This window comes from Daphnia magna, linkage group LG2 (genome assembly GCF_020631705.1).
Source record: "Daphnia magna isolate NIES linkage group LG2, ASM2063170v1.1, whole genome shotgun sequence".
NCBI lineage: Eukaryota > Metazoa > Arthropoda > Branchiopoda > Diplostraca > Daphniidae > Daphnia > Daphnia magna.
Genome location: NC_059183.1, coordinates 12,195,385 through 12,223,090, shown reverse-complemented (window position 1 = coordinate 12,223,090; position 27,706 = coordinate 12,195,385). Strand labels below are relative to the sequence as shown.

Here is a 27,706-nt window from a genome sequence, read left to right as displayed (position 1 = left end):
TTTTGGTTTTTTTAAACTTAACGTAAACAACAAAATATAACGTTGGGGTGGTAACAATACTTTATTTTCGTTTATTTTAAAATCAGCTAATTTAACGAGGAAACCATTTACTTACTCGAAATAAGCGGGCAGTTTTGATTATACTGTGTGATTCTTTTTTCTCCAACGCTGTCGAAAACTTCGCGAATAACGGGAGCCGTTGAGTGTAATTAGAGCATATACGGTTGCCGCGATTCAAGAGCAACTACAGCCCAACCCTATCGGGAACGTCCCTTACGGAGTAAGGGCCCCTAGTATCAAGGAGCAAGGCAACAACACTAAAAAATTTGAAAACAACGGGGCTTGTATAACGAAATATTTTATTTAATTAGACAGAAAGACCTGTAACAGCAAACAAACGTCGGCATCAAAATAACCATCCGTTGACAGGTCACGGGTGAAACCACGCCTTCAGAAGGAACGTCAATCAATTGTAATATCTCTAGATGCTAGTCACTGACGATAAAACTCATGCACGCAAATTTGAGATTAGGATTAAGTTGCTTTGTGCCGCTAAACTGGAAAACACAAAAAGGTGAAAATATGACACTGCCTTGTGCCCTTATCTCGGCTGCATAAAAACATTCGTTTGCCTTCTGCAACAGCAAAAACTAAAGAATGATCTTCCACGAAATTCATGCCGGCTCTTTCGGGAAAAAGAAGAATTTTTCGGAAAAGAAATAATTATTCCCAGCTGTTTTCAAGGCATAGCTTCACGTGTCTGGTATTTTGAAAAACTATTGCAGTGACATACGGCAATTCTGTTCCAATACAATCGGCCAGTTATACCACTTATATCCCCACGGTAAATTACTCCAGAATCTAAACCGCAAAAGAGTTAGAATCTTTCTCTTTAACAAGTGTAGATGTTTAGTTTTAACCTCGTTTCCAGAAAGTGATGCGATCCAGCTCATTAAACAAATTTCCAGCTTCTGGATTTTCCCGAAATCTAATTCGATTAAGAGCGAGTGTTCGGCAATATAGTTCAGCATCTAAAGCAGTATCGGACATGCCTTCCATCAGTATCCATTGTTTGTTCAAAGACACACTCTCTTGGATCTAAATAAACAAAAATACTAATCAAAATTTGGACAAACATTCGGTTGATAACCAGATTTAAACCTTTCGAATTAACAAAGTCAGACGTGTGACAACCACGGATGTATTCACAGCACTTATCATCGAACCTAAAACGGCCAATTTGTCGCTGATATCTCCTTGATTCGGTGCGACGTCACTTTTCCATTCATCATGTGTCAGAGAGAGAAGTTTTATACTTTGCTGGACAGCATGATACACAGTGTTGATTCCTATCCAGACTTGGGCTTCTTCAACCGGTATGAGCGACCTTACTTCTTCAGAAAAAGATCTAAAAAACATCAAAGAATTGGAAAGGAATCGTAAAATGTCTACTATAGCATGGTGTTACAGACAAAATTACGTAAGCGCGTTGGAAATTGCGGATGGCAAATCATCGAAGGTCCTTGGCAGATTTTTCTGTAAAACTAAAAGAAGAAACTGGCGAAGTTTGTCCACCGAATTTTTCGATAGAGTAGCGCTTTGAAGGGCATCTGGACTCCACAAAAGCTGATTTAGAAAATTCTGCAACCCTGTTAAAATTTTTGATATCTTATTGTTCAGCTACATTCATATTCCAACTAAATAGGTAGAAAAATCTATGTTAACCTGTATCCGGATTAGGCTTCCCTTCATAGTCGGCATAAACAGTTGTACGCATAAAATGGGTCACGACTTTAGCAAAGCGCTCGTGCCAAGATTGAAGAGATGGATTAATATCTTGCGCGGGCGGAGAAGCGCTTTGTATGGATGACAGGTCAAAAGGAAAAAATGGCCAGTAACTAAACAAGCCGTTTAAAACGGAATCCATAAAATATGCCGGAACGGAGTTGTAAGACGTAGAAGCAAATAAAAGTCCACCTAAAGCTTGGCTTATTAAAAGAATTTTTTCCTGCTGTGCCCTCTGTTCCTCAGTCTGTACAAATAAATCAGTTTATTAGAAAATGGTTTCATGGCTTTGTTTCTAAGGTAACCTGATTGGAGGGTATCCAACTTTCATTCAATAATAAAATCAAATGATAAAGATGGCCAAAGAGTGTGGTATTGAAATTGAGACGCAGTTCCGGATGAAATGGGCATCTAGACAAAATATAAATTTCAGAAACCAGATTCATAAAAACTCACTCTTGGCAGATTCAGTTACTGATTTAATTTGCTTAAGCGATTCCGCTCAAGTTGAATCATTCGAAATGCGTCGAGTATTTCGGGAACAAAATTCTCATTTCCTCGCAATGGTAGATAGGTTTTTTCTTCTGTCTGTATCGTTTTTCACATTAAAATCGAAGATGAGAGAAACCTGTCGAAAATGCAATACCTTATAAAGAAACGCGTTCAATGACATAGCACTGCCGAATTGCATTGAAGTGAACATGAGAGCTGAACGGCCCATAGAGAATTCATTGGGAACAACACCACAGGTTTCCATATTGGTATTCAGCGATTCAGATAATACTGGATATTTAAGATAACAATAGTGAACATTCTAAACGGGAATATGAAATAGGTATTATTACCCGAACAATCGATGATGACCGGAATAACAGCAAAATTGTTTTCAACATTGACGTCTTCCAGATCTAGCCGAAAAACCATCCACGCTTCGCCGCATATGCTGGTGGTAAAAAGCTGTAGTTGGCTAGTATTCAAATGAATCTTTTGGCCTTGTTTAATTTCTATAAGTATTTGTTGTCATAAAAGACGTGCTCTTACACATAGCTATCATCCTATTAAATACTAGTTACCCGGTGAACTCTGATCTAACAGTAAATCAATTAGTTGGTCTCCGTGTAAGATTTCGTCACCCAAGCGATATTCTAGAGTATCGTACCTTACGAGGCTACAAGAATAAAATTTGTTAGAAAGTTATCATAACAGGTAACCTTTTTCTTATTCCATTAACCTTTTCGCTAAGAGGCTGTGCGCTTTTTGAGTCAAGTAGGCCATAACTTTAGGCACGCTTACACTGGTACGACGTAAGAATGAAGAACTGTTTACGTTCTGTAAAGAAAATTTTAAACCTAAAAAAAAAAATCATAATTTATCCACGTTACCCTTGTAATACACTCTTTGGTCTTTTCCGAAACCAACAATATGCGAACGGATTGGTACCCATTAGTTGTTGAGACATAGGAATGCCAATCACAATGGTCATGTTGTGAACGAATATTCCGTGAGCTGGCGGAAACGGTTCTAGCTCGACGTATAAGGCTAGATCTGCGTCTGCTCGTAGTCAGATCAAAAAAAAAAAAATCAAGCAACATTTTTAATAGCAAACAAGTTATCAGTAAACATTACTAGTTTCACAAGTAACCTGGAAAGGCCATGCTATAGTCGACATGAGTGTCTTCTCAACATCATCTGAACTGTTCCATAGCGCAACAATGAGAAACATCTGGCCGCATGATTCTGTTGGAAGTGCCAAATGTATGTTGCGTATATCAAACACCATTTGTTTTCCATTAATCGCGATCAGCTGGTCTGCTCTGGCATCTAAAAGCATATTTTAGAGTGGATCAATTCGAAAGTGCTAGGGATTTGGGGCGAATTGATCACAGTTACGTACGCGATGAATTGGAGTCAAAAAGAGTAATTAATCCTGGTGCGGCTTTATCTGTACTAAGCATGCGTGCATCAGCATCACTGATTTCATCTGAAACCGTCGATAAAAAGACATTGAATATAAAATTGATGTCAACTGTGGTCTCCGAAAAAATATGGTCCTTGTCGCTCTACTTTAACTATCGCATCACACAGATCCTGAAAAATTCATCATAATGAAAGCTTTAGAGCATCCAAATTAAGTTAATCACATGACACAATTTCTTACTGAAATCCAATGCGCTGTCGGAGGTATGGCGATATTCCATCGGGAAAAGTCGGGACAAATTTCGACAACATGATAACCAGCGTTTTCTTTGAATACTGTAGATAAAAAACAAACAAAAGATCTCAGAAACTATTCAGATATTTAAATCCTATTATGGAATTTCTTACCATCTGCTGCATTCCCTCCGTATAGCAGTATGATAAGGATACACTTCAAAATTCGAAAATGAGTTGCCATCATTTCGCGAAAAAAAAGAAGAGAAATAACAATTACAGTATCGTGGCAAATTAATACGACAAACGTAAAAAGTAAGCTGTAAAACCAAAATAGCGCAAGAGGGTTTCGTTGCAAAGAGCGATACTGGAGGGCACACACCAATTGGGGAGCTAATTCAAGTCTGTCCGGGTAAACTCCCGACATCGTGACATTGTGAATTTATTGCTTATCATCCGCGTGACAAGTTCCCAGAATTTTTTTTGTAGAAACGTTCCTGCAATTATGGATCTTATTATCTGCAAACAAGCTTTTCAATAGCTCACAACAAAGCGTTGCTACCTGGGTCTCTAACTATTACGTAAAATAGTCCTTGTCCGGGGGAAAGTTATTAGTCCACACCTTTTGCATCGTCACGTGTCAATCAAACGATATGACATGCACGGAGTTTGTTATGGTTTTCCATGACTATTAAAAAAATATGGTTACGATGTAATCGATGGTTGCTAGGGAACCGTGTCGTGAACATTGTAAACACTGTTTACTCTTATTTGTGCTACGATGCATCGTAATAAGTCAAGTAAAGTTATTTACATTTCTTTGATATAAATTATTTCTTTACTTTTGTTCTTGATAACGTAACGTTGATTTCAGATGGCACATGGGTGGTACGAAAGCTAATCGAACAGGATCACATGAACCATCATTACCGTCGTCTAAATGGGGCACGGTCCCAGTTACACTTGAACAATGATCGGCATTCTACTATTTCAAGAACTCGATTGTCCAAATCCAGCAATGATGTACGCTTTGAAGAATCTTTACGGAACATCGAGACGCGAATGGCTAGTGAATTTTGCTTAAACGTGTCAGCTCCTGCCTCGGAAAAGAAAAAAGAAATTTCGGACGAGACGCTAGACGTCATGACTCGACACTCGCAATATTTCACACAACCCAAGAGCTTCGCACCTAGAATTGTACGTAAAATAGTCCGGCCTAACACTGCAACAACTATTCGCCCGTTGTCTACTACAAGCAATGCAATTAAATCAGATTGCATCGAACATGTCCCAGCCAAATTAGTAAACACAGCGCGGAAAACTAAGAAGGCTGTTGTTTCTGCTGATCCAGAGCGCAATCTCTCTGCCGATTCGGCATTCGGAGATGAGCAATTTCTAGACTCTTCAAGCTCTACTAGCGATTGTTCGCAAGAAATGGATGCCTTTAACATAAAAAAATGGCTCCGAGAACAGTAAGCTTACTTAAAATATAATGAATTTTTCTTCAAAATCAGATTTCTTTACCTCATAGGGAAGAGGAAAATTGTTACATGCAGCTGATGTGTGATATTACGGCAGATCTTCTCCAGCGGAACCTCTGCACCAACGGAAACATGAAGGAAATTATAGCCATCTACATCCGAAAATCGAGAAAAAAGTTTTCGGTAAAAATATGGAATATTCGTTTCTTGCGGCAATCTGATTGTCTTTAATTCAATTTTCAGACAAGCAAGGAGATTTTGATGAAAAGACTCTGTGAGGATTTAATGATACCTAATGATAATAGCTTCAATGACCAGTTTTATGGATCAACAAAATGCAAAGCAGTTTCCACCTATTCACACCAAACCTGGCGTGATAATAAGGAAGACATTAGGATGTTTTACAACAAAATCAAGCCAACAGACAACTACCTTAAATGTGGCGTTGACCATAATGAGATATCCAAGAAATATCAAAGTTACAACACCCTACCGGAAAAACGTTCTTTCGTGCAGAAAACGCAGAGCTTGGGAGAAGAATGTCCAACATTTGAATGCTTCGACGATAAACCATGCGCCGCTCTAAAAAGTGAAAATCACACCGTGAAACATGTGGCAAATTCGCAGCATGCAGTACCAATTATAACAAATACTTGCCAGAAGAAGGACATTCCGGATGTTGATGGATATTTTTCCGACTTCACAAACGATACAGATAACGACATTGAAGAAGAATTTGATTTTGATTGAAGCCGTTTCTAGTTAAGTGTTTAACTCATCTGAACCCGCATAATTCAAATGTGTTTCACTCTAATTCACTTGACGTATCCTATTTCTATGGTATAGAAGAAAACCACAGATCCACGTTGACAACCTTAATACCGGGTTACATTTGACGGTTTTCGTCTGGCAATACGCCAAAAACGTTATGCACAGTAGCTTTTACAATCAAAAATACTGTTTCCCATTGATATTCCTTTGTGCATCTCTGATTTAACTTTACTTACACAAATACAAAGTTCTTGTTGGTTTTTGTTTTTGTTTTTTTGCGTAACAAAGTACAACGTGCGAGTGTATTTCACAACGACGTTACGAACTCTTTGCATACACTTCATTTTTTGCCAGGTCTAAGATAAACTGTTTCCTGCCTTTTGTCGAGTTTTGCGGCAAATCTTGCTAAGGTAAATAGCAGATCAGATAAGCTGAACGCATAAAGTGAACAGAGTTAATGAAAGGCAAACATCGCCCGACCGCGAACGGTTCCAAATAAGTTCAGCATGAAATAGTGTAATACTTATGTATCTTACCGATTCAGGTACTTCAATGTTTCTGGGTTTATTTCTTGTTCCCGAACTAGGGGTACAACAGCTCTTTCGGCTCTTCGGCAAACCGTTCGGGCAACATGGAGTGATGAACTAGCTTTCCCTCCTCCCTAGATTTAAAGTCAGGTTAAAAATAATTTCTTAATTTGGAGGAGACATTTCACTAATTTACTGGTAAAATAAAGTTTTCCAAAGGGGGAAGATGGGTGCTGTAGGAATCAATCCATTCTTCTAATTCTCCAACATGACTGGAGTCAAATTCTGTTTTGACCAAATGTGCTTCTCTAGCTGAAGAAAATGGTGTTGCTATGCAAGCATTCACATCTTGTAAGATACACTGAATTCTTTGTAAATGGTCAGTATAAGGATGAGAGTTATCTAAACCAAACTCTCTGGATAGCCTAAAGTAAAAAGAACCCAATGTAGAAACATATCTTAAGGTATGAAATAGAGACATGCCATCCATACCCTAGCAAAGATGCAAGCTCATCTACTGCACCTAATGCCTGAAAAATGTTGTCATCCTTAGCCCGTCTTTCCCCTGTGAATGTTGATGTCATACCACTATCTCCAGTTTTGGTGTAGATCTTTGGGAATACTTTTGGTGGAGTGCTACCAGAATTTTTCGACAAGGTGCTACAATAGCTGAACACAGTTGTCTTTAAATAGCCTCTTGCTATTACATCCCATCTTGATTTTTGATTTAATCTATTTACCATGACTTGGATGATAAAAGTATGGAGTTGTGGTGAGAAAATAGACCAATGATGGTATTAGTTAAAAGGATGTTAAATACTTACTGGTAAGTAATCTAGACATTTTCAAATGTGAACAAGTTTAACTCAATGATTTTCAACTTCCAACATTTAGGCACCCAACTGCATCTAGCAGCCAGTTTTGGAGTCTGAACTCGATGATTTTATTACAAACGAAAAAAAAAAAGCGTCTGCTGAGATAGAGGGCAGCCACAATTTTATTCAAAGCGAATTTCGACGGCAAACGTTAATAAATTCTTCGTCTCTTTCTCTACGATGTAGTAGTATACTAGACCACATAATACGATAAACAACCAAAACTAAAACAAAAGCTTTAAAAGGCAAAGGGAACCACCATTAAATTGGATGTGCACCAAACTCATTAACAGTCAAAACGGCACGATGGTTGAAAATTTGACAAAAAAAAAAAAAAGGGAAAAAAAAATATTTTTTTTATTTTTTTTTTTTTTTTTTTTTTTTTTTTTTTTTTTTTTTTTTTTTTTTTTTTTTTTTTTTTTTTTTTTTTTTTTTTTTTTTTTTTTTTTTTTTTTTTTATTTTTTTTTTTTTTTTTTTTTTTTTTTTTTTTTTTTTTTTTTTTTTTTTTTTTTTTTTTTTTTTTTTTTTTTTTTTTTTTTTTTTTTTTTTTTTTTTTTTTTTTTTTTTTTTTTTTTTTTTTTTTTTTTTTTTTTATTTTTTTATATTTAAATTTTTTTTTAATTTTATTTTTTTTTTTTTTTTTTTTTTTTTTTTTTTTTTTTTTTTTTTTTTTTTTTTTTTTTTTTTTTTTTTTTTTTTTTTTTTAAAAAAATTTTTTTTTTTTTTTCCTTTCCCCCCCCTAGAGTTTGTTCTTCCCCTTCTTTCTATATTTACTAGCAGAAGTCTGGGAAGAGTACTCAGTACTGACTGACATGAGAGCTAATACAGTAGATTGCCATGAGACGTGTGCACTTACACCAAATGTATATTTGAAGAATAGCAGTACCTGGTGGTGCTGTTTCTTCAAAAATCAACAATTATTCCCAATCTTGATGATCAGTTGGTCGACATTCTATTGGGCATTTTTCTGGGACAATCCAGCGGCCTTCAAAGTTATCTGAGACGAAGGAGTTGTTCACTCTTTGCGTGGGGAAAGGATACGTCGGAAGTGCATTTGAGTTTTCCATACAATTGTAACTATCATGAGCCATCTAATGGTAAAATAATCAAACTTAGCTGATTTTGCGAAATTTGAGCACTACATACTAAATATACCACATCGTGCTTGACAGTTGGCCAAAAGATTTTTGAAAGTAGCGTTTGATCCGTATCATATTTCTGATTTTTCCCCAAGACTACCAAGACCCGTGTCAAGCCTTCGACCAAATCTCTCCGCTGGTGAGTTTTTACGCCAAACATACCTAAAAATAATATACGTTCAGCTATAACCTAGATATAACTTTATGACATACATGACCAGCAAGTATATGAGCTTTATGAGCCTGATGATCTCTCATAACATGAAAAGTGTAGTTGGAATTCAACCACTGCTGAATTGCCGCTGCTTCTCGATGTGATATTAAGGCATCTGAATCTCTGGTAAGCACCGTATACGCCTGAGGATCCAGTAACGGTAAAAATCGCCATATTCTTCTATTCAGATTGAAAACTTGCTCCCCCGTAACCGGCCGTAAATCGAAATTCTTATTCTTTCGGCGCTTGGAAAGCGTTCTCCAGAGGCTGCTAACATCGCAGAGGTCTACCCATGAGTAGGAACAATATACTTCACATAGTAGTTTGTGTTCCGGCGTTTCAACATCGATATTGTGGTGCAACCTCATGACCCATCCTATCCAAAGTAAGTAAATAATGTATGAATTGATAGTAATGATTTAAAATTTTTACCTGGCAAAAATTGATTTATTTTAACAGCATTTTCCCGCAAAAATTTGAAATATTTCATCCCAGTTTTGTCAGCCTTTCCGAACACGGAAAAGGAGACGATTCTTTGATTTGGCTCTCTTTGGACGGATTCTGCGCTACACCATTGATAATTAACTTTTATTTGCGTATTCAATGGAGACGCGGCAGAATTTCTCGAGCAACCGCAGGGAGAGCGGAACGGAAATATTTTTGAATCGGTAGGCTTAGCCTTCCTTAAGTCACCAGTGCGGTGGATCAGGTGCAGGGCACATAGTTCAGAACGGAAAATCAACAGCCATAAAAACACTGCCAAAATCACAAAAAATATCAGAATCGTCCGACGTCTACCACAGATTTCCATATTGCCTTAAAAACGAGCGAAATATAGCAAGGTAAGAGTAATACACAGAGAACATAACACGTGTTTTCGTAACTTCTGAAACATTATACGTCCAGACGTCATGGACCTCTTTCAAGGAATGAAAGTCCTGCAAGCGAATGCTTTACCCCACGCAAGGCTCACGGTCAATAACCCCTTTTGTTATAGCCCACGGTGCATGAACAGCCCTTAGCTTTTAAAGTTGATCATTTAAATGTCGACTACCCGGAGCCAGGATGATGGAGAGGATGTAACGGAAATGAAAGTAACAAATGATCACCGCTATGCACGACTCTATGCCAAACTTGCCCGAAAAGAATTAACCGACATGTGTTCCATTGCATGGTGTATAGCACAAGGTAAATTCAAAAAATGCCCCAGAAAATTCGAACACCTTTGAAACGCGGACTTTTACACTGTGTTTTCTGACTCCATCCGCTTTCTAAATCGTGATAGACTGACTGTGTTGTGTTATGATGTAACTTTTCACACAAAGAACACAACGCATTAGGGAGGCTAACAGTGGGTATCTTCTCACAATCTTGAAATGAGGTTTCCACCAGAAATACTCATTGTACAATTGATCGTTGGAAGCCAATAATTTGAGATAGTCTGCCAATTGTCGTGGACTGTACATTAATGCGTCGATATATGAGTGTGGAGGTGCTATTGCAGAGTAATTCGCACCTCCCATTACAACGGGAATAATTCTTCTTTGCAGTATGTTGAAAAATTTTTCTGTGATGTAATCGTTGCAGAATGAGTTCTCGAAAGCAAGATAAAACTTGTAGTTGTGATCAAGCATGTCGTAACAAGGCTCGGTTGACAAGAAGGCACTTTCATTCATTGGGCAGCGAAGCGAATAACAACCACCATAGATATCAACAGGGATGTATTGACGCATGATGGTGACGTATTTTTCTCGGCGACTCTGTGTGAAGCAATGCGAAACGAACCAAGCAACCATTTTTGTTTTGCCTGCTGCGAAATTCTCGCCATGTCGAGTTGAGTTTATATATGCCGTGCGACTGGAATGAGTTGTAGGGGCAGATGGTAAAGGTATAACTTCTCCGTAATGGTAGCGAATGTCCGAGTGAGATGCATATGACATTGTCCAATTAAAGAAATGGTTGAATTTGTTAACTTCTTCTCCAATGTATGGCGGTGGCTCTTGGGAAAAGAAAATGTAACGTTGGTCCTGTCGTCGATAATCATCCACTGGAAACTTGTAAATAGAGAGTGGTGGCATATTAAATATGACAGCATCAAAATCGTGGAGAGCAGCCCAAGATCGATTTTTTGTAATAAGACAGTTGTTTATTGGACAGTTATGACTAGCGAAAGTATCAGATCCTTCACCGAAAATTTCCAACTCAAATCGGGAGTATGCATTCCAAATCAATATCGTTTTCACACTACTGGCAGTTGCATTCAGTCCATCCTGTTTCGCAAACTGTGTTGTGGATTTAGTTTTTTCTGTAATGACATCCTGATAATAATAACACATGATCAGAATAAAAGTCATGGAAATGAAGAGCACTCGCTGAAGTGGATAGCTAAAGTTGCTTCTTCGGCGAAATGATTCCATGGCGACGTCTGCCCGTAAAAGAACTTGAATTTTACTAGGACATATGAAGTTTTCGTTAAGAACAGTTCCAAGTTTAAATTCGACATCCGAGCATGTTCGAAGTCTCGAGTGTAACTAACATGTGAGAATGCAGAGCCAAATGAGAGGCTACTCAGAAGATGGGCAAAACCACATGAGTGGGCAGTACTGAAGACTCCAGGCGATCATAAGGTCGGTGAACCGAGCCGCTTTGTATCGTCGTAAGGGGCGTCACGCTTCTAGCGCTTTTTTTCCTTTTTTCGTATAAAAAAATTCCAAATGGTACGAACTTCCCAAAAAGAAACGACATTGGACAATTTTTGTCTTAACTTTGTTGTGGAAAACAAACCTGTGATGGCCAGATGTTGCTCCGATACCACAGACATTTTATATTTTGGTAACTCACACCAACACACATTAACATTCGCTTACAAATTTAGTACAATTCTGATCAAAACAGGGCATGGAGAAATGAACAATGAAACTGGAACAATGATGAATGTTACTAAACTTCATTCATTTTATCCGAATTGGACACACTTTGATTGGGCAAATGAAGGTCAACCGAATTTCTGGATTTTTCCAATGGTTTAGCAAATGCTCTACTAACCACAAGTTTTGTGTTGGTTTTGCCATAGAATTCCAATTTCTTTTCCAATTTGTTATCAAACAAGGTATCAGAAGGTGGCTCACCCTCAGCTTCAGTGAAGAAGAGTTCTGTTCCAATTGTATCATAGTATTTTCCTTCATAAAGCTGATTTCCTATTTTAATAATAGGCTCATCGGTCTCCATTCCAAGAACTTTGATGGACACATTTTCTTGGTTTAATGCATCACTTCCAGTATTTCCAGCAAATTCTACTAAAATGTACTGTTCTTCCACTGTTTCTTCATTCTCACTTTCCACTTCCATTTTTTTTTTTACAATTCTTGATTGAAAACTGTTAAATGAGGGCTTAAAAATACTGATATAAAAAAACAAATAGTGATATCAGGTTACCTATAAAAGTTGTGGATGAGATGGCAATGTTCTTATTGTTAGTATTGTTGAAACTGATTCAAATCTTCTTGCAAATTACAGCAATATTTAAGGTAGACAGATCGTAAACCTAGAAATATAGGCAAAACTTTAGATTTGTTAGAACAATAGAAGCTGAACTAAAACATAATACTTTACCTGAGTAGACAGCCACTCGATGCTTTAGAACGTACTGAAGCTTATGAAACCGAGGTTTTCTGGACAATCTTCTTAGCATAACTTGGAGTTCCAGGATTTTTTCATTGATTGAGGCTAAATGTTTCTTTGCTTCCTGTAGCTTTCTCTGACGAGCCGCTATAGCCTCCTCACTTAATACAACTTCTGATGGACCGTTGATCGCAAAATTAATCACGGGACGCTCAGCAACGTCCATTTCGTATCACTCAGAGAAATAAACGCAAATGAACATTTCCCCGATTAGGAAAAGGCGTTTTCTGTTCTCAATGACCTCCTACTTCTCTGTTAGATGTAGAGAATGGTAGACTCTCGGGAATACTGACTCCCCTTAGTTGTCAGGTGTACTGGAAAACATTTTAAAAGTCCTAACAGATGGTGCTGATATTTGTGAAAATTTCAAAATTCACAACTCCAATGCAAATAGGACTTTACCAACCAAACATTGTCATTGCTTCTGCAACATTACCTGCAAAGACTGACTGATCAAGAAAAATAAAAAAAAACTTAGTTTCCTTCGTTGCTCCTAACCATACCATCCACCCCTTTTATCATAGAAATTTTGAGTTATAAATCACCTTCCATCACACACAACATAGCATTTTTTATTATTAAGAAGTTCGCACGTTAAAAGGCCGTAACAATTATTGACATTTGTATGTCTCAAATCCCGAAATATTTATCTAAAATCTAAAAAGAACGCATGGGATACACTGCGTCATTAGTATGAAGCGAATGTAGAGAACATTGTGTCTCCTGCCTGGTTAGCTGAACATAATGTGTGAATATTTTTAAATTGTATTATATGGGATTATACACGTGTGATTTCGATGATCGATTGGTCATAAGGATTCTGTTTGATCGACGGGTAAGACCGCATGGAAAGAACACAAAAATCGCCATTTCATTCTTTGCGCATCTTGTGACTGTTGTATGTTTTCTCAAAAGCTTTGAACGTGTTAAAATTTTCTGGTTTCTTCAAGAAAGCAACAACTAGGTCCTGGAACAAAAATCAGAGACCTTCGGTTTAGTAATTTTTCAACTGACGATCACTTTTTCATCTATACCTTATCTTCTGTTGCGGCTAGGCTAGACAACTCCCGTGCAGACAGCTTTGCCGAATGTGTGTTACTAGCAACTGGGCTACCCTTAAGGGAAAATAACACCTAAACAACACTAAAAATTAGTATGGATTTTTCAGAACTATTTTAAAATCTGATGAACATCCACGAGAATAAGAAGAGGGCATTTTGTAAAAACCTCACCTCTCCTGGCTTTGGAAGCCTTTTGTTAATGATAGCACCAGTGGATGGATCAAATTTTGGGGTGATGATAGGAATCTAGATAATGATCAGGATTTTAATATAAAGTTACTGAGTGTTTAGTTTGTATTAATACTTTATTTTTTGCTAATCGTGAAGAGGATCGTAATGCAGGGGTTTCCATTTTAGATAGCCCTACAGTTAATGAAATATTAACACAATTTTTGCTACTGTAAGATCTTCATGCATCACCTGTTGGAACTGCAAAAGTGTGAAGGCCAGAAATTGATTCTTGTGAAGGATTGTCATTTTGTGGCAAAACATTGGGAGTTTCTTGACTGACATTTTCCTTCATTTTCTATCAAATAAATATTATTTAACAAACCAATAATAAATTTGATATCTAAGTATATTCTCACCAAATAATCAGCCCATTTCATCTTCTTAATTTTCTCTGGCATCTTCATCAATGATGCCGTATAGAATCGCACTGTTAGCTTTTCAATCATAACTTGTTTATTTGCAAGCATATCCTTTATGGTCATTGCAACTGTGGGACAAGAAATGAATAACATAAATGTATGTTGCACTGATTGTGGTTGTACACACACTAGAAAGGAAGAACACACAATTCTTTTTGTTTACCATTTTGGTCATAATCTTTCCGTAACGCAATGATCTGCCGCTGTTGTTGATCGTCATCAGATGATGGTCTTTCTCTAATGGATGAAGGGAAGCAATTTTCCTTGTCTTTGGCAGGCGGAGTACTGCAAGACGATGCATTGTCCTCATATTCCTTTTCGGAGCTCGCTTTACGACGGGTCCTTCCCATGGTAACCCGTGGTTAAACTACCAATTATTATGTCGCGAAATTAATGGAATTCACACCAAGTGTCGATATTCTGAATTTTTCCCTAGTTTTTTATGAACACGAACGTTGAGATTTTAATGAAATACACAAAGGCAGAATTTGAACGATTAGACGTTGCCAGACGCGAATTTTGCTTGGCCAACAGCAGCGTTGCCAGTTTCTGAGATGCCCCTTTTGTCGCGGATTTTTTAAAACATTATTCATTTGTTATCTATCTCATAAAAAAACTTATTAATTTCAATATGACTTTAAAACAAGCAGTCGAAAAAGACTTCGGCCATTGACTCAGACTTATAGAACAGATGGTTTCTCAACTCTATCCCTTTTTTTCCATAAGGGACTGAAACCCTTTTTTTTTTTTTTTTGGGGGGCAAGGATAATTCCTCTCATTTGTTCTGACATGAGGATAGTGCCGTCTAGGAACAATAATTTAAACTGTGAAAACCATGGTAAAAGGAAAAGTAGATAAAAATGACCTCATTTGAGTTAATGAAGCAATGTAATTTTAAGAAATTAAGCATTTCCAACAACAAATTCTACCTGATGAATGCTTAATTACTTAATTACTGTTGTCGCTGGCAGAGGAGTCCACTTGTCACAAAGTGTACAGCTCGTTGGGTTCAGCAACATTTTGTTGTCGCGCCCATACGTTGGGAATCACTAGTTCAAACGTCGATAGGCAGATATCCAAGTGTCAGGAACTTGCAACCAAAAGTCGTAACCCTGGAGTCCTTTTGGTAACTCGCCCAAAAGAGGTCAACAGCTGAAAGCTTGTTGCTCATTATGTCAACAATATTGTATTACAAGAACAGGTATGGGGGACAGAAGTCCAAAACTTGTGAGTAACTTTTTTAAAAGAGCGTTTCGTATAATATTATGACGCATTTGCAAAACTGTTTCTTTGTTTTGTTCGATCCAAAATACTGTCGGAAGAATATTTGCTAAAACCTGTGACGTGCATCTTCGTCAGCTATGGATTGACTTTCACATCAACGTATTATCATCTGCTGTATGATGGTTGCTGTTTGTTCTGTTAGATGGTTGACTTCGGACTTGAAAAAGTTCGCGTATGAGAGATCCCTTTTCCTTTTCTAGCATAGTGATTCGTTCACTTTTTCGGCCAACCTCCTAGAGATAAAATAAAAGCATTATAGTTCAAAATCACCGCGGAAGGCTTAGCGAATCATACTTCGGTCAATTGATGATTCTGAATTTTTAAACGACGGAGGATACGGTTGACTTCCTCTTCGTTGTTTTCGTCAATACCTCCATCGCCAGGAGCTTTGGTAACTTTTTTACGATCGGCCAAAGCGAGATTCATATGGGCAGGGAATCCGCGATCAGCATTTTCAATAAGTACAAGGAGTTGCCGGCTAACATCCTCTATTCGGGAGATTTTGAAACCCAAACGCTCTGATGCTGCGTCGGTTGAATAATCCTATACGATGTAAAAGAAAGTCATAACAAATTCAAGGAGTAAATTTTAGCATGACATGTTCCTAGAAATTACGTTTGAGCCAACCGTAGATTTTCCAAACGATTCGATTCTATCTTTAACATCGATCAACTGTGAGTTAAACCAATCCCGGGCTCTATCCAATGCCTGCAAACCACTAGTAAGCACTTGACGCTCTTGTTCTAACATGTGAATCCTGCGTAGCTAAAAAAATTCAAATTTGCATACACTGAAGACAGATTTACAGCCACGCATATCGTATGATCACTCACCATGCTCTGGTCAATTCCATTCTGTAAAGTGTGTCGCCGTGGTTCTCTTTTTTTACCGGATACTCCACTGCCAACGCCTTTATTATTTCCTCTGAAACAGTAAATTTTTAGCGTGGAAATTGTATACTCAAATGAATAACAACAATAACCCATTTAAAACAAATACCCATTTTTTTCGGAATCCATTTGAGCCAATTGCCATTGTTGGAGCGCAGTTCTTACTTCGGCTTTAGCTATTAATCTCTCTGCTATGGAGGCCACCGGTAAGGGGTTCTTGTTCTCGATTACAATACCCTTGGTTGGAGCCATAGTACGAGTTGATATTTCGGAACGCGTTCTCATCATCAGGGCTCCATTGGTGATAACATTATTCTGAGGAGCTGAAGATTGCACTACACGAGGAGGTTTTGGAGGCCCCATCATTGGAACCTGACGTAAATTTATTGGATGTAAAACAATAATTTCTATTAATTTTCTACTTAGGAGTTCTAACTTGGGACATTTACCAGTGGGGGAGGAGTGTTCCTGAACAGTGGAACATTGCCATAGACACTGTGTATTCCTGCTCTTCTTTCTTTTATTGCAGTAGATGTTTCCGGTTTTCTCATGTGCACTGGAACAGGAGGTGGCTCTTCTTCAGTTGCTGCTAGTTGATTGGCTGCCAATAAAGGCATGCTGAGTGTCCTGCTATGTAGCATAAGGGCATTGTTTGGCCTTACAGTAGCTGTAGGACTACGAGGATGAATGGGTGGAGGGATTGGCGGTGGGGTGGACCCATTTTCTAGATCCAGAATAGGAGCAGAAGGGGATCGCAGAGGAACTTTTAAATCAACTTTCTGTTGATCAGACTTTAAAAATTTAGATTAAAAAAATAATAATTAAAGGTAGTTTTTTAATATGACATAGTTGGAAATTACTTGATATCTAAGCAGGCAAATTTTTAAACCAGCACAAAATCTTTCAAACGAAAGCAAACCAGATGTAGGAGTCACTTTACGTAAGCTTTCAATCACACCTTTAGGTAGACCAGAAAGGCCTTCTTCACTCCAGAAATTTTCCAAATCTGGTGACATTTCAACGCAAAAAATTTCATGCAAGAAAATTAAACAAAGACAAAGAAATGTTAAAACCGTGCCGTCGGAATAACGAACACACAAACAACAAAGACTTCAGACATACGTGCAGACACATGATAGTTGTTAGAAGATGTATACCTGTAAGTTTGACGTATCCACTATTCCTATCGTCCATTACATCGAACAGAGTTTTCATAGATGCCACAAACTGTTTAGGTAAGCCTTCCAAAGCAGCAGAAGTTGACGCCATTTTCACCTTTGTTGATTGTTGACATCGATGCTCGTTTGTTTCGGTTTTAAACCAAGCTGCCAAACATCCACCCAAACTGGCATCGTCGGAATACACATAATTAGCACTTCTAGGGGTTTTACCCGGATATTTTTTTTTTCGAAGTCTAGGGCTTAACATCTTTAGAGATTTTTTTTTGCCATTTTTGGTAGTAAGATCGTCAGACTTTCAGCAATCCTAAAACAAGGCGAATGAAACCGCCAGTTCACTAAGACGTCGACAACATATTCCAAGTTCAGTTGTTATGCAATAAAATTTCGTTTTGCAAACTAGTTTCACATTACCTACACTACACATTACCTAGTTTATGGGGGGAAAATGATGTCTTGGGGTAGTAAATCCACTTTGCAAATATTCATTTACCGTAGCTTCCCCACGCGTTTGGCCGGTTTATACCCACGCACCCCACGCCAATTTTACCCTTCTTCCCCTTGTTGTTGTATAAATAATTTTTTCATATTTTTTTACACTTTTTCATATTTTTTCATATTTTCCAGATTTGCTAAGTTTTGTGAAACTTTTTTAGATATTTTTTAAACATATTTTTCATGCTTTCTTACAAAAAAAACTATATTAACTCTTAAATAATTAAAAATGTACATTTTCTTCTGAAAATGAAGCCCAAAATTTAATTCACTGTAAAATAAAAGCAAATTAGCGCCGTGACTTGAACTTCAGAACCCTAGATTCTCTACCCTATGTCCTAATTTCCTTAGCACTACAGCTACCGTTTTCGGTAAAGTATAATAGTGGGATAACAGAAAATGTGAATCGTTTCGCAAATTAAAAAATTAAACAAAAAGAATAACGAATAAAAATTTCGAATACTAAAATCTTGGACTCCTAAACCATCATTGACGGTTCGTCAAGAAAAATGATTGCGGGGTGCCCTGGTTTAGCCAAAAAACCCGATCCACCCGACCCGAAAAAATTTCCGAAATTCGATTCTTGAATACGAATAGTCTAATCGCATTCGAACTGTAACTGTATTTAGAAATAGAGTTACAGCGGGAAACGATGGAAGCCATAAGCTTTGATGTAATGTTTTTGTTGATCTGCGCCATCTATTGACCTATTTACAGTTGGAAGGCATATGTCCATATAACAATTTTGTCAAAAAAACTAAATTTTTCGGCGTAAATCCTATTTTGCGGTAGGGTTCTTCTATTTGGCCTATTTCCGTTAGGATCAACATTAATAGATATTAAGTATAACCATTACGGATAGATTTTTTAGATTTTTTTTATTTTATATTTTTTTTGTATTTTTCGCATTTTTTGCTTAAAAATATTGGGGTGTAAGAATATTTTTTTGAGTTGACAACCGCTCACCGAGTTCAATTCTCTGTGGAACAGCAAAAATCTATAGTGACCAACATGAACCTAACGGATGTCCTAATCAGATTTTATTCACATTGAATAGAGGTAGCTTGGTTTCTTGTAAATGATAACAATTATAAGCGTGACCGTCGTCTGAGTCAAGAAAATATGTTGTTCACTACGTGTTTCAGATTGTTTCCATTACCGGTAGATGTCCTACTAGACCGGCTCTGTTGGGCTGTCCGGAATTCCGATTCGTAATGCGAGTCAAAATTTCACGTCGAATTGAACTTCAATTGTCTCTAACAGGATTACGTTAGCGATTCAAAATTTACGTCTTACACGGCGCTCTAAAGGAAAAAAATCCAAGATAACAAGAAAGCAAACATTGAAGCTGTCAGGTTCTACGGAAAGTTTCGATGTCATTCGAGCGCATCATCTTGTTTATCACACACATAGGCTCATGCGTGTTGTAGGAGATCTCTCCTCTTCTTCATTCTTTCTATTGTGTCATCTTCCTATGAAGAGAAAAGCATTTAGAGTGGATGCATTCTAAGAGCAATTAAAAAGCTTTTCGCACACCACTGATTGGGGCCTGATGTCAAAGCGGTGACCGCGCAATGGTGATTGGCGGGCCCGACATTCCGGCTTTTCCATCCACAATGAAGAGTTGCGAGGAATACATATACGAGAGATAGTCGAGTTTGACGCCCCTTTTCCCAAGACTTGGACCAAGAGTCGTCATCCTCAGGCTAATGCGTTTGTATTTTAGATGCTGTTGTTCCCCTATTCCCCCTTTTCTTTTTCTCGCCGTGGCTTGTATACGAAGTGCTGCTGGTGGATAGAGCCAAAATAACGAGGAAAGAGAAAGAGCTGCCATAAATTCTTCGTGTTAGTTGAAATCGACGCCACATTGTGAACAACACAATAAAACTAAACAAAATCCCGGTCGCGTATAGGGAACGATAGTGTGTGTATCTGCAGTATGCCGGAGCAAATAGAATAAACATATTGAACATACAAATACAGCGACAACAACTGCGTAACCCGTTGCTACAATTTGATATCAAGTGTGGCGTCGAGCGCACGAAAAATATGGGTCTCTGTCACAAAGAAAGCGGCGCTCTGCTGACGCATTTCATCACGGAGCACATCTCATATTTTTATCGGCACAACTATAGTCGCCGTCAGCATTCGTGTGGCCGCTGCGTGTGTGTATACAAATCGTTAAAAGGAGAGAAAGAAAAGAATGCAGCAGCACAAAAGAAAAGTTGTTTCATTTGTTTGGTTTTTTTTGGTTTTTTTTCTTAAAAAATTTTATTGTCTTGTATTAAATTCTATTTAGCGCGCTTGGTCGTTAGAAAATTGCTGACCGTGATTCCAGAATTAAAAAAAAACAAAAAACAAAATGAAAACAGGGGGGAGATGGAGAAGGATCGTAAAAATCCAAACAAGTGAAACAACAAAAAAGAAAAAAAAATAAGGAATTTAGTTTTGTTTTTGTTTTCTTTGTCCTTTAATGAAACAAACAGTCCGATCCAAAGGATTTTAGAGAAGCGCTGCGCGGGTAAACAGATTCAGATAATCCCATTTAGTAGTTTAGCCTATAGTAGCCTAGTCGTATATAGCTGCATTTCAAATCTCCCTCTCGTTGACTAGCTGCTGGGGCTGGTCTGTTTCTCGGCAAAAGAGAATCAGCCAACCGTTAAACGGCATATTTGATTGTAAGTTATAGCTTGTAATCAAGGTTTCCCGCTGGTGGTGTAAGAAGTGGTTGCGGGAAGTCGGCGTTGTTTTACACCGGCTGCCCACTTTTCTTTTACGGCCTTTTCTCGAGTGCTGGAATAAGCGCCGTAAAATGTTGTAACAGTTCCTGTTTCACAAAAAAACCCAAGAGGTCGTGTTTCGTTATTTTATAAATCCTCCAACAAGCCTTGGCGACCCATTCCACAATATTTGGGTTGTCGGGTGCTAACAGTGGCGCGCCGGGGAACCGTTCAATTCAACAGAAAACCGGGAAAGAAAATGACAGAACACACAAACACAAAAAAAAAAACTTTTTTCAAAATAATAAAAACAAAACAAACGATCTGAAAACGAAAACGACAAGCAACAAGGAAATTCTTTTCTCTTCCAAGATTCCCTGTTTGCTTCGGCATATATAATAACCACTATCAACTCCGTCCGCGCTGGAATTAAGGCCAACAAGCAAAAATGCTATATTACAATTTGAAATAACGGTCAGCAGTCAAGTTAATCAACCAATTGGTCATCAATGATGAGAGATGATGGACCTTTAGCCCCATCAACTGCAAACTATTTGCAGGACAAAATGCGGTAGCCGTTAAAGTAATTTTGACGAAAACGGGACAGTCGGTGGATACATTCGACATCGGCGATGATGATGATGGAGAACTAAACAGTAGACGGATACAACCGAATATAGGCTCTACACATATACACACATATAAAATACTATAAGCGAAGGGTCAAAGAGGGAGAGAAATAGAAACCATCAGGATTAAGTTAATCGCGCGGTCGCCGGCTATAAAGTGTCCACATTTCAATGAGTATAATAACTAAAAATGCACTGGCGGCTCGTAAAAAGATAATCCCGTATGGTCAGCGAAAAACGAAGATCGCCATGTCCATTATTATTATTAGTTATTATAATAACAGGCTGTAAATAATGTGCTGCTTTATATGTTTCTTAACCGTGGCAACGATATACAGCTGCCTTATTTCCGTATCCGATATGGCAACACATCGTATATAGACACATTCCCCGAAGCCTGGAATTTCTCTTTCCGGCGCATGCAAAAAAACAAAAGAAACAATAGCCGTATGATGGAAACCCAACTCTTCTGTGCTGTTCTTTGATTTTTTTGTTATTGCTCGTGTCCGTGCTGTGTGTATGTAGTGTCAAGTTTGTTTACTATGTTTTGTCTGTGTTTAGGCTTGCGTCAGAAGGTGAAAACATATACATTTGAATTGAACACATCTACGCTTCAATCAAGTTAGAGTACTCCTACATTGTAAATGAGTAGATTCTCATCTAAAATGGCATGAATGATGGTAATTCGAAATTCAGCGGTGCGGCCACCCATTAGAAACAGTATACCGTACTTCTTTTATTGTATGCCTGTACATAAATACAGTCAACTTCATTAAAACAAAATGAAGGAAATCAATTTTGGATTTTTGAGAATGAAACTGTTCGAACCAATAAATACTGGAAAACGAGACAACCCTCAATTGTCTTCATATTCCTTTGATTGGGTCTTATAGTCTCTCTCTTTACGGCTGTAAAGTTTCCATTTTTTCCTTCCCTTAAATACTTTTTATTGCCTATAGCTATACAGTAGGAGGCTATACACCGCATTACGATTCGACTGCGCTTTTCGGGGTGGACCATAAAAATAGATATACCCAGCTCAGGCCGAGTGTGTATACATTTATAGGAGATTTTATTTTTTTATGTCAATGAATGGATTTCCGCACTCCCTTTCGATACGTGTGATATTCATTCAATATTCCATGTACACGTAGACAGTCTTGCATTATTCGAGAAGTATTTTTTTTTTTTAAGTAAATGATTTTGGGTCAATCGCTTTTTAAGGATAAAGACCTTAAAGATATTCATTTCAAGAAATGTCGACTGGAGAAAGACGACTTCATGTTCCGTAGTTTTCAACATGTTAAAGAGTCACAGAGTGCTGGGTTCTTTGATAATCTTTGAAAATGATCTGAGGATCTTTTGGAAAAATCCATGAGACACGTCCCTCGTTCTTAACTGAACATTGGCTGAACCTTTCAATCTTCTATCTGTTCACTTTTTTTTTGCGGACAAGATGGGAAAAGAATTACCGATTTTCCTGTCGATCAACGCCGAGCTCTTGTTGGGCCAGCAGTTCAACTGAATCCAGACAGCCAGAGCCGAAACAAGCCTTCTTCAGCAGCAGCAACAAAAAAAGAACTAAATGAAGGGTATAAACGCTAAAGGGATCGAAAACAAAACAAAAGACGGTCAAAGAAAGTAAAGCCGGAGAAAAAAAAAGGATTGACCCTTGGGTATCATTCACCTGATCGGCCTCATTGCTTGAAGATTTGAAAAAGATCCGACATCCAACATTTATTTTTCTTTTGGTCTTTCTCTATGTGTGTGTGTTCCAAACGAGTGCATCTTTCAGTCGAATATTTAGATTTTTTTTTTTTTTCCTCAAAGGGAGGGGCTGTGTATGATACGTGGATATAAATATATGTACATATGTAGTAGTATGTATTGTATATAGAGCCGGATCCAAAGAATGTTGTCCTCTTTAAAAGGAGATTAGTAGCCGAAAAACGCTTTAAAAAAAATATATATTTTTTTTTCTTATTCTTTTCATCTCATCTTCTGTTTTCCCTATCCTGCCATCATCGATAGATACCTGCAACAGGAAGAAAAGGATTTTTTTCTTTTGATAAATCTTCCAAACCGGCCTCGGTTTTCTCTCTACAAGACTTTTGACATTTTCGCCTTGTCGTACAACGCCATTGACGGAACATTTTTCGACTGCGGAAAATCGGCGACGACTTCTGCTGTGCAGACCGGATCAAAAGGCGATGGAATGTCGGAAACGGGTCGATTTTGGACGTCAAAATATTTTTACCGCCAAACAACCCAAAAAATTGTTTCCTTTTCCTAGTCCAGCAAGGGCACCCTTTTTCTATTCTCATTCTACTATATAACTCGAGTTCCACATGTTTTTTCCTTTTCAAATTTGCTCGACCACCTTAATAGATGCTGCCTTCTAGAGCGCCGGAATCGGTTAATAATTACCCGGTTTCCCTTAGTCCGTTATTCTACTGAGCAAAAAAAAAACAACAAACTATAATCTTTTTCACTCTGTTGTGCATATACATTGGTCGGCAGAAAGAATAAAATGTGTAGGGTGGGGGTGGAGGCTATTGAGAAAATTATCATTCAGTGCCGGCCGCGTCGTCGAAGACATTAAAATAAAAAGAAAAGAAGAAGGACTCATAAATCTCCCAGCTGCAACTGATGGGTGCGCACTTTTTTTTTGCCCCCCTTTTTTTTTCCATTTTGGGTGTCTTTATGTGGTCCATTTTTATTTTGTTTTGTTGTCTCTTCGACCTTTTTTGTATAGTCCCATTTCTACATATACCGTGTGTACATTTTTATGATTATTTAGGCACAGTTGTAGAGATGAGACAGGAGCAAAAAGAGAAAGAGCGGTGAGGACTAGCTATGTGTGTGTTGGAATGTCTCGGTGTTTTCCCACACACGAGAAAGAAGAACCAACTCATGACGGCCTCCTTCTGCGACCAAACGACAGGGGGTCTTCTCTTTAAGAAGCCACAGCGCGCGGCCAGCCAAGTCATTTCCTCTGCCTTTGGCCTTTGCTCCATGTCAAAAAGTCTGTTTTTTTTTTCCTCTTTTTCTTTTTCTTTTTCCAAAGAATATAATGGAGTGTACATATGTATGGACCATGTATATAGGCGGTCGACTATAGGCCCCAGATCGATATCGATAAGCGTTAACTTGCCAACACACATACGCACAGCGTAGCCGGAGCTAAGCGCTAAAGTCCCAACTGTGTAAGCTTTTTCTACGAAAATTCTGCTGTCGTCAGAATCGACGATGGGGAAATGCACGTCCTTCCGGTTGCACACACACACACACACATAGACTGTGAAGGGATATAAAAAGAGAAACCGAAAAGGGAACACCCAAAAAGTACAACAACGAATATAAAGAATCTGTTGTGTGTATATAGTCTGTTTTTATATTTGACCGCATCTGCCACGGACCAGTCGGGATATTTAGGAAGGAAAAAAAAATGTACATAGTGGACTGCATTGGTTTTTCACCCGTGTGTGTGTGTGTGTCTTGACCAGTAGGTCCGCATGTCTGCGTAAACAGCTTTCCGCTTTAGCTTTTTAAACACACATAGACACAAGAAGAAGAGAAGGAAAGAAAAAAGGCCGCTCTTCTTCTTTTCAAACGGGGGGTGGAATTTCTTTTTTGAATTTCTTTTCGTATTTACCACCCTCTTCTTCGTCTAACCCTCCACTGTATACGTGATAGTGTGTTACATTGTAACCGCCTTTTTGTGTGTGTGTGTGTGCCGTGTTTGCGGCGGGCAGCAGACCGAAGATAAGTCCAATAAGGCGCGCTTTGCAACAGAAAGGGGGGAAGACATGTCCGTGTGTTTTCAACGGCCCGTCACCTGCTGGATGCTGTTTCGTTCCTTTTCTCTCCTAGAAAAAAAAAAAAACCTTTTTTTCTGTTTTCTAGGCGTCGGCGGCACGCGTCCAACTCTCTCGGCGCCGCGTCTTGTATATGTCCGGTCCGCTTTCTCCATCCGTCCACTCCGCATGTTTTTGCTCCGATCGGAACAGTTGTGTGAAGGACGAATAAGGCCGACTGGTGTTATCATCGTCTCTCCGTGATGTGTATGTTTACCTCACGAGAAAAAAATGTAAAGAAAAAAAAAAAAGGGAAGAACCGCAACGGCGGCGGCGGTCGCTGTGTGGCGGCGCGTGTTTGTGTGTTTCTGTAAGTGTTTCGGAAAATCGCTTTTTCCCTTTTTCTTTATTTTTCCTACTTATTTGCGGCAAAAAAGAAAAAAAGCCGTGTGTGTGGCCGCAAGTTGGGTGGGGTGTCGCCCTCTTTGCTGTGAATTTTCTTGTTTTGGGGCAGACTGGACTAGACTTTTTAAATGCACGATACACCAATGTGTGGAAAGAGGTTGTTTTTCCATCCATTGTTTTTCCTACTTCACCTACAAACAGAGACAGACGCTCTGATGAAACATTTGCTCTGTACGTAGAAGTGGTGTGTCGAAATAGTGAAAAGACGGCGGCTGTCGATGAAGAGACGTCCGTTCGGCCGTCTCGAAAGACGCAAAACTTGTGGCACTTGCCACTCTCTTGTTGTGTATTCTTCCATGATTTTTTATTTTCTGTACCCTACGCGTAAACACACGGATGGATGAGGACGAGTCCTGTTTAGATTCCAAGTTTTCGTTGCAACCGGTCGAAAACAAAACATTTTTCTCTGAGCCGTTTCCTTTGAATGCCTCAATGTTCTTCTTTCACTTTTTCTTTTAAATCCAGAACACACACACACACACACACACACACAACACACACACAAAATTAAAAGGTAACAAGATTTGGAAGGTGATCGTATTTTTCTTTATCCCTCTTTCAGAAGCCGAGTTTAATTGAAAAAGCTGGGCCACAAGATTATCGACGTTATCCGAGATGGACCTACCTACTACCCCAGGTGCACTGGAGACAATCACAGGTATAAATGGCGGGTGTGGAGGTGGTCGTCTCTTGTCGGCTGTATAGGTGTCTCCTGTGTGTGTGTGTGTGTGCTGACCCGTGTGACAACAACAACAACAACAACTGTCTCTATAGTATAAAAGCCTCTTTAGTCGTGACGTTTTCCCCTCCTTCGATTCGATCAATGGCGGGATATCGTGCGGAAGGATGCCGAATTGTTTTTTTTGCCAACCAATCGAACAGTTGGGACAACATGTCGCCAAACGGCAACACTTGCGATTCGAAAGAACTGCTTTTGTCGACAGTGTAGGCTACTCAATCTTGACACAATTGCAAAATAGCGATTGATTTCCATCCCATGTTGCATGTCATTTTGTTTTTCCCTGATTGGTGTGTTGTCGCCTTGCTTACCTTATTCCTCGTTCATTTCGCACGACAAAAGAAGAAGTAGACCTAGTACAATAATAACAAATTGAAAAATGTGTTTTTTGTTGTTGTTTTTTTGGCATTTAGCGCCAGTGGGTGGTCAGCTGATGGCGGTTGCCATCATTTTCTATTTCTTCCAAAAAGGCCGCTAAAAGCGCTATTTTAAAAAAAGGCAATTTAAAAAAGAATCGAGAAGCATTTTCACTACTCCCGTCTTTTCGGGCGGGATCGCTGGATTGGGACACATACGCAAGCTTCGCACATCTATAAATACACACCTAAATAGGTAATCATCATTGGCGGTCTAGAGAGATTGGGCGGGTGCTGAACAAAAACTAACCAAATGATTTGGCCTTTTTTTATTTTTAATTTTATTTATTTAAAGAGAGCAGAAGAAGACAAGAAAGTAAAAAACCAAAAAAAAAAAATGATAGTAAAACAGAATCAAAGTCAAATAGCGTAGGTATACCCGCAAGACCCACAAGGTATAGAGGGACGCACACGCACACAACAATTTACGCACTCGTAAAGGAATAATAAATGTACACACACACACACACACACACACACCGAATTCTCTCTCTTTTTTTTTTTAACGATCATTTTTTTTTCTTCTAAATTGTTGCCCTTGTTGGCACTCGAGAAAAAAAAAAGGGTTTCTTAAAAAAAAAAAAATAATTTAAAAACATAAGAGAATGCCAGAGATATATAGCTTTACTACTACAAGACCCAAGAGGAAAAAAAAAGAAAAACATTTTCAGCTTCGTCATTGATTTTTTTTTTTCTTTCTTCGTTGGCGTAGGAAGAACTCTGAAGAAAAAAAAAAGAGAGGTGGGCGGTGATCAGG

General features: G+C 38.4%; 8 protein-coding genes and 1 long non-coding RNA gene across 14 annotated transcripts; 2 read left to right on the top strand and 7 right to left on the bottom strand.

The window, feature by feature from the left end:
- Nucleotides 1-42: 42 nt before the first annotated feature.
- On the bottom strand, nucleotides 43-5,735 carry LOC116917231. Of its 4 annotated transcripts, none has more exons than XR_004391061.2 (18): nucleotides 5,461-5,568; nucleotides 4,111-4,153; nucleotides 3,944-4,038; nucleotides 3,680-3,873; nucleotides 3,412-3,606; nucleotides 3,226-3,336; nucleotides 3,017-3,134; nucleotides 2,859-2,953; nucleotides 2,631-2,789; nucleotides 2,432-2,568; nucleotides 2,261-2,373; nucleotides 2,091-2,196; nucleotides 1,726-2,032; nucleotides 1,481-1,649; nucleotides 1,162-1,408; nucleotides 921-1,098; nucleotides 382-861; nucleotides 43-317 (listed from the first exon to the last, which is right to left on the bottom strand). XR_004391061.2 is itself a non-coding variant. In XM_032922635.2 (18 exons), the coding sequence occupies exons 5-18, from the start codon at nucleotides 3,738-3,740 to the stop codon at nucleotides 740-742; spliced, it is 2,118 nt and encodes a 705-aa protein (XP_032778526.2). In that variant the 5' UTR covers nucleotides 3,741-3,873; nucleotides 3,944-4,029; nucleotides 4,111-4,153; nucleotides 5,461-5,569; nucleotides 5,710-5,735; the 3' UTR covers nucleotides 343-739. The 4 variants fall into 4 exon arrangements, 3 of the variants coding, with proteins under 3 accessions (XP_032778526.2, XP_032778520.2, XP_045025812.1); XM_032922635.2 differs by lacking the exon at nucleotides 43-317 and adding an exon at nucleotides 5,710-5,735 and having other exon boundaries at nucleotides 343-861; nucleotides 3,944-4,029; nucleotides 5,461-5,569; XM_032922629.2 differs by lacking the exon at nucleotides 43-317 and having other exon boundaries at nucleotides 343-861.
- LOC123470130 lies at nucleotides 4,533-6,445 on the top strand. The gene is made up of 4 exons (XM_045169878.1): nucleotides 4,533-4,736; nucleotides 4,811-5,408; nucleotides 5,468-5,600; nucleotides 5,661-6,445. The coding sequence occupies exons 1-4, from the start codon at nucleotides 4,718-4,720 to the stop codon at nucleotides 6,165-6,167; spliced, it is 1,257 nt and encodes a 418-aa protein (XP_045025813.1). The 5' UTR covers nucleotides 4,533-4,717; the 3' UTR covers nucleotides 6,168-6,445.
- A 31-nt stretch (nucleotides 6,446-6,476) lies between these two features.
- Nucleotides 6,477-7,700, bottom strand: LOC116917307 (corrinoid adenosyltransferase). The gene is made up of 5 exons (XM_032922760.2): nucleotides 7,540-7,700; nucleotides 7,208-7,460; nucleotides 6,912-7,140; nucleotides 6,725-6,849; nucleotides 6,477-6,619 (listed from the first exon to the last, which is right to left on the bottom strand). Exons 1-5 carry the CDS (start codon nucleotides 7,556-7,558, stop codon nucleotides 6,529-6,531), a joined length of 717 nt encoding a protein of 238 aa, XP_032778651.2. The 5' UTR covers nucleotides 7,559-7,700; the 3' UTR covers nucleotides 6,477-6,528.
- On the bottom strand, nucleotides 7,695-9,755 carry LOC116917291. 3 transcript variants are annotated; one of them, XR_006643642.1, is made up of 7 exons: nucleotides 9,377-9,755; nucleotides 8,949-9,320; nucleotides 8,747-8,892; nucleotides 8,478-8,682; nucleotides 8,366-8,410; nucleotides 7,850-7,913; nucleotides 7,695-7,783 (listed from the first exon to the last, which is right to left on the bottom strand). XR_006643642.1 is itself a non-coding variant. In XM_032922743.2 (4 exons), the coding sequence occupies exons 1-4, from the start codon at nucleotides 9,753-9,755 to the stop codon at nucleotides 8,509-8,511; spliced, it is 1,071 nt and encodes a 356-aa protein (XP_032778634.2). In that variant the 3' UTR covers nucleotides 8,424-8,508. The 3 variants fall into 3 exon arrangements, 1 of the variants encoding a protein (XP_032778634.2); XR_006643641.1 differs by having other exon boundaries at nucleotides 7,695-7,913; XM_032922743.2 differs by lacking the exons at nucleotides 7,695-7,783; nucleotides 7,850-7,913; nucleotides 8,366-8,410 and having other exon boundaries at nucleotides 8,424-8,682.
- Nucleotides 9,756-10,106: 351 nt separating this feature from the next.
- LOC116917279 (alpha-(1,3)-fucosyltransferase C) lies at nucleotides 10,107-11,876 on the bottom strand. The gene is given in 2 exon segments (XM_032922719.2): nucleotides 10,107-10,282; nucleotides 10,285-11,876. Coding segments are annotated over 2 exon segments (1,221 nt in total). The 5' UTR covers nucleotides 11,362-11,876; the 3' UTR covers nucleotides 10,107-10,138.
- An 8-nt stretch (nucleotides 11,877-11,884) lies between these two features.
- LOC123469926 (transcription factor tau 55 kDa subunit-like) lies at nucleotides 11,885-12,292 on the bottom strand. The gene has a single exon (XM_045169267.1). The coding sequence runs from the start codon at nucleotides 12,290-12,292 to the stop codon at nucleotides 11,885-11,887; it is 408 nt and encodes a 135-aa protein (XP_045025202.1).
- An 87-nt stretch (nucleotides 12,293-12,379) lies between these two features.
- Nucleotides 12,380-12,928, bottom strand: LOC123470131. The gene is made up of 2 exons (XM_045169879.1): nucleotides 12,557-12,928; nucleotides 12,380-12,488 (listed from the first exon to the last, which is right to left on the bottom strand). The coding sequence occupies exons 1-2, from the start codon at nucleotides 12,789-12,791 to the stop codon at nucleotides 12,418-12,420; spliced, it is 306 nt and encodes a 101-aa protein (XP_045025814.1). The 5' UTR covers nucleotides 12,792-12,928; the 3' UTR covers nucleotides 12,380-12,417.
- Nucleotides 12,929-13,176: 248 nt separating this feature from the next.
- LOC116917233 lies at nucleotides 13,177-17,829 on the bottom strand. Its single transcript, XM_045169876.1, has 15 exons — nucleotides 17,668-17,829; nucleotides 17,371-17,516; nucleotides 16,960-17,301; nucleotides 16,676-16,882; nucleotides 16,454-16,579; nucleotides 16,236-16,385; nucleotides 15,915-16,163; nucleotides 15,714-15,853; nucleotides 14,500-14,678; nucleotides 14,274-14,404; nucleotides 14,107-14,212; nucleotides 13,991-14,049; nucleotides 13,858-13,932; nucleotides 13,660-13,758; nucleotides 13,177-13,592 (listed from the first exon to the last, which is right to left on the bottom strand). The coding sequence occupies exons 1-15, from the start codon at nucleotides 17,777-17,779 to the stop codon at nucleotides 13,497-13,499; spliced, it is 2,217 nt and encodes a 738-aa protein (XP_045025811.1). The 5' UTR covers nucleotides 17,780-17,829; the 3' UTR covers nucleotides 13,177-13,496.
- Nucleotides 17,830-24,901: 7,072 nt separating this feature from the next.
- On the top strand, nucleotides 24,902-26,906 carry LOC123470129. The gene is made up of 2 exons (XR_006643640.1): nucleotides 24,902-25,699; nucleotides 26,357-26,906. It is a non-coding gene; the product is annotated as an uncharacterized LOC123470129 (long non-coding RNA).
- The last annotated feature ends 800 nt before the right edge of the window (nucleotides 26,907-27,706 follow it).

What these genes read in the sequence shown, in the direction of transcription:
- LOC116917231 (XM_032922635.2), bottom strand. Translation starts at nt 3,740, where the DNA reads ATGCTTAGTACAGATAAAGCCGCACCAGGATTAATTACTCTTTTTGAC. An exon ending in TATGTCTCAACAACTAATGG is followed by an intron (nt 3,135 to 3,225) that starts GTACCAATCCGT and finishes TTTTTTTTTTAG; the next exon opens with GTTTAAAATTTTCTTTACAG. An exon ending in CATCACTTTCTGGAAACGAG is followed by an intron (nt 862 to 920) that starts GTTAAAACTAAA and finishes TTTGCGGTTTAG; the next exon opens with ATTCTGGAGTAATTTACCGT.
- LOC116917307 (XM_032922760.2), bottom strand. An exon ending in TGGAAAACTTTATTTTACCA is followed by an intron (nt 6,850 to 6,911) that starts GTAAATTAGTGA and finishes CTTTAAATCTAG; the next exon opens with GGAGGAGGGAAAGCTAGTTC. An exon ending in ACATTGAAGTACCTGAATCG is followed by an intron (nt 6,620 to 6,724) that starts GTAAGATACATA and finishes TTATGCGTTCAG; the next exon opens with CTTATCTGATCTGCTATTTA.
- LOC116917233 (XM_045169876.1), bottom strand. Translation starts at nt 17,779, where the DNA reads ATGGCGTCAACTTCTGCTGCTTTGGAAGGCTTACCTAAACAGTTTGTG. An exon ending in TTTGCCTGCTTAGATATCAA is followed by an intron (nt 17,302 to 17,370) that starts GTAATTTCCAAC and finishes AAATTTTTAAAG; the next exon opens with TCTGATCAACAGAAAGTTGA. An exon ending in GGAACACTCCTCCCCCACTG is followed by an intron (nt 16,883 to 16,959) that starts GTAAATGTCCCA and finishes AATTTACGTCAG; the next exon opens with GTTCCAATGATGGGGCCTCC.
- LOC116917291 (XM_032922743.2), bottom strand. Translation starts at nt 9,755, where the DNA reads ATGGAAATCTGTGGTAGACGTCGGACGATTCTGATATTTTTTGTGATT. An exon ending in TAAAGCTCATATACTTGCTG is followed by an intron (nt 8,893 to 8,948) that starts GTCATGTATGTC and finishes TATTATTTTTAG; the next exon opens with GTATGTTTGGCGTAAAAACT. An exon ending in CAACTGTCAAGCACGATGTG is followed by an intron (nt 8,683 to 8,746) that starts GTATATTTAGTA and finishes TTTTACCATTAG; the next exon opens with ATGGCTCATGATAGTTACAA.
- LOC123469926 (XM_045169267.1), bottom strand. Translation starts at nt 12,292, where the DNA reads ATGGAAGTGGAAAGTGAGAATGAAGAAACAGTGGAAGAACAGTACATT.
- LOC123470131 (XM_045169879.1), bottom strand. Translation starts at nt 12,791, where the DNA reads ATGGACGTTGCTGAGCGTCCCGTGATTAATTTTGCGATCAACGGTCCA. An exon ending in TCGAGTGGCTGTCTACTCAG is followed by an intron (nt 12,489 to 12,556) that starts GTAAAGTATTAT and finishes CTATATTTCTAG; the next exon opens with GTTTACGATCTGTCTACCTT.
- LOC123470130 (XM_045169878.1), top strand. An exon ending in AAAAAATGGCTCCGAGAACA is followed by an intron (nt 5,409 to 5,467) that starts GTAAGCTTACTT and finishes TTTACCTCATAG; the next exon opens with GGAAGAGGAAAATTGTTACA. An exon ending in AATCGAGAAAAAAGTTTTCG is followed by an intron (nt 5,601 to 5,660) that starts GTAAAAATATGG and finishes TTCAATTTTCAG; the next exon opens with ACAAGCAAGGAGATTTTGAT.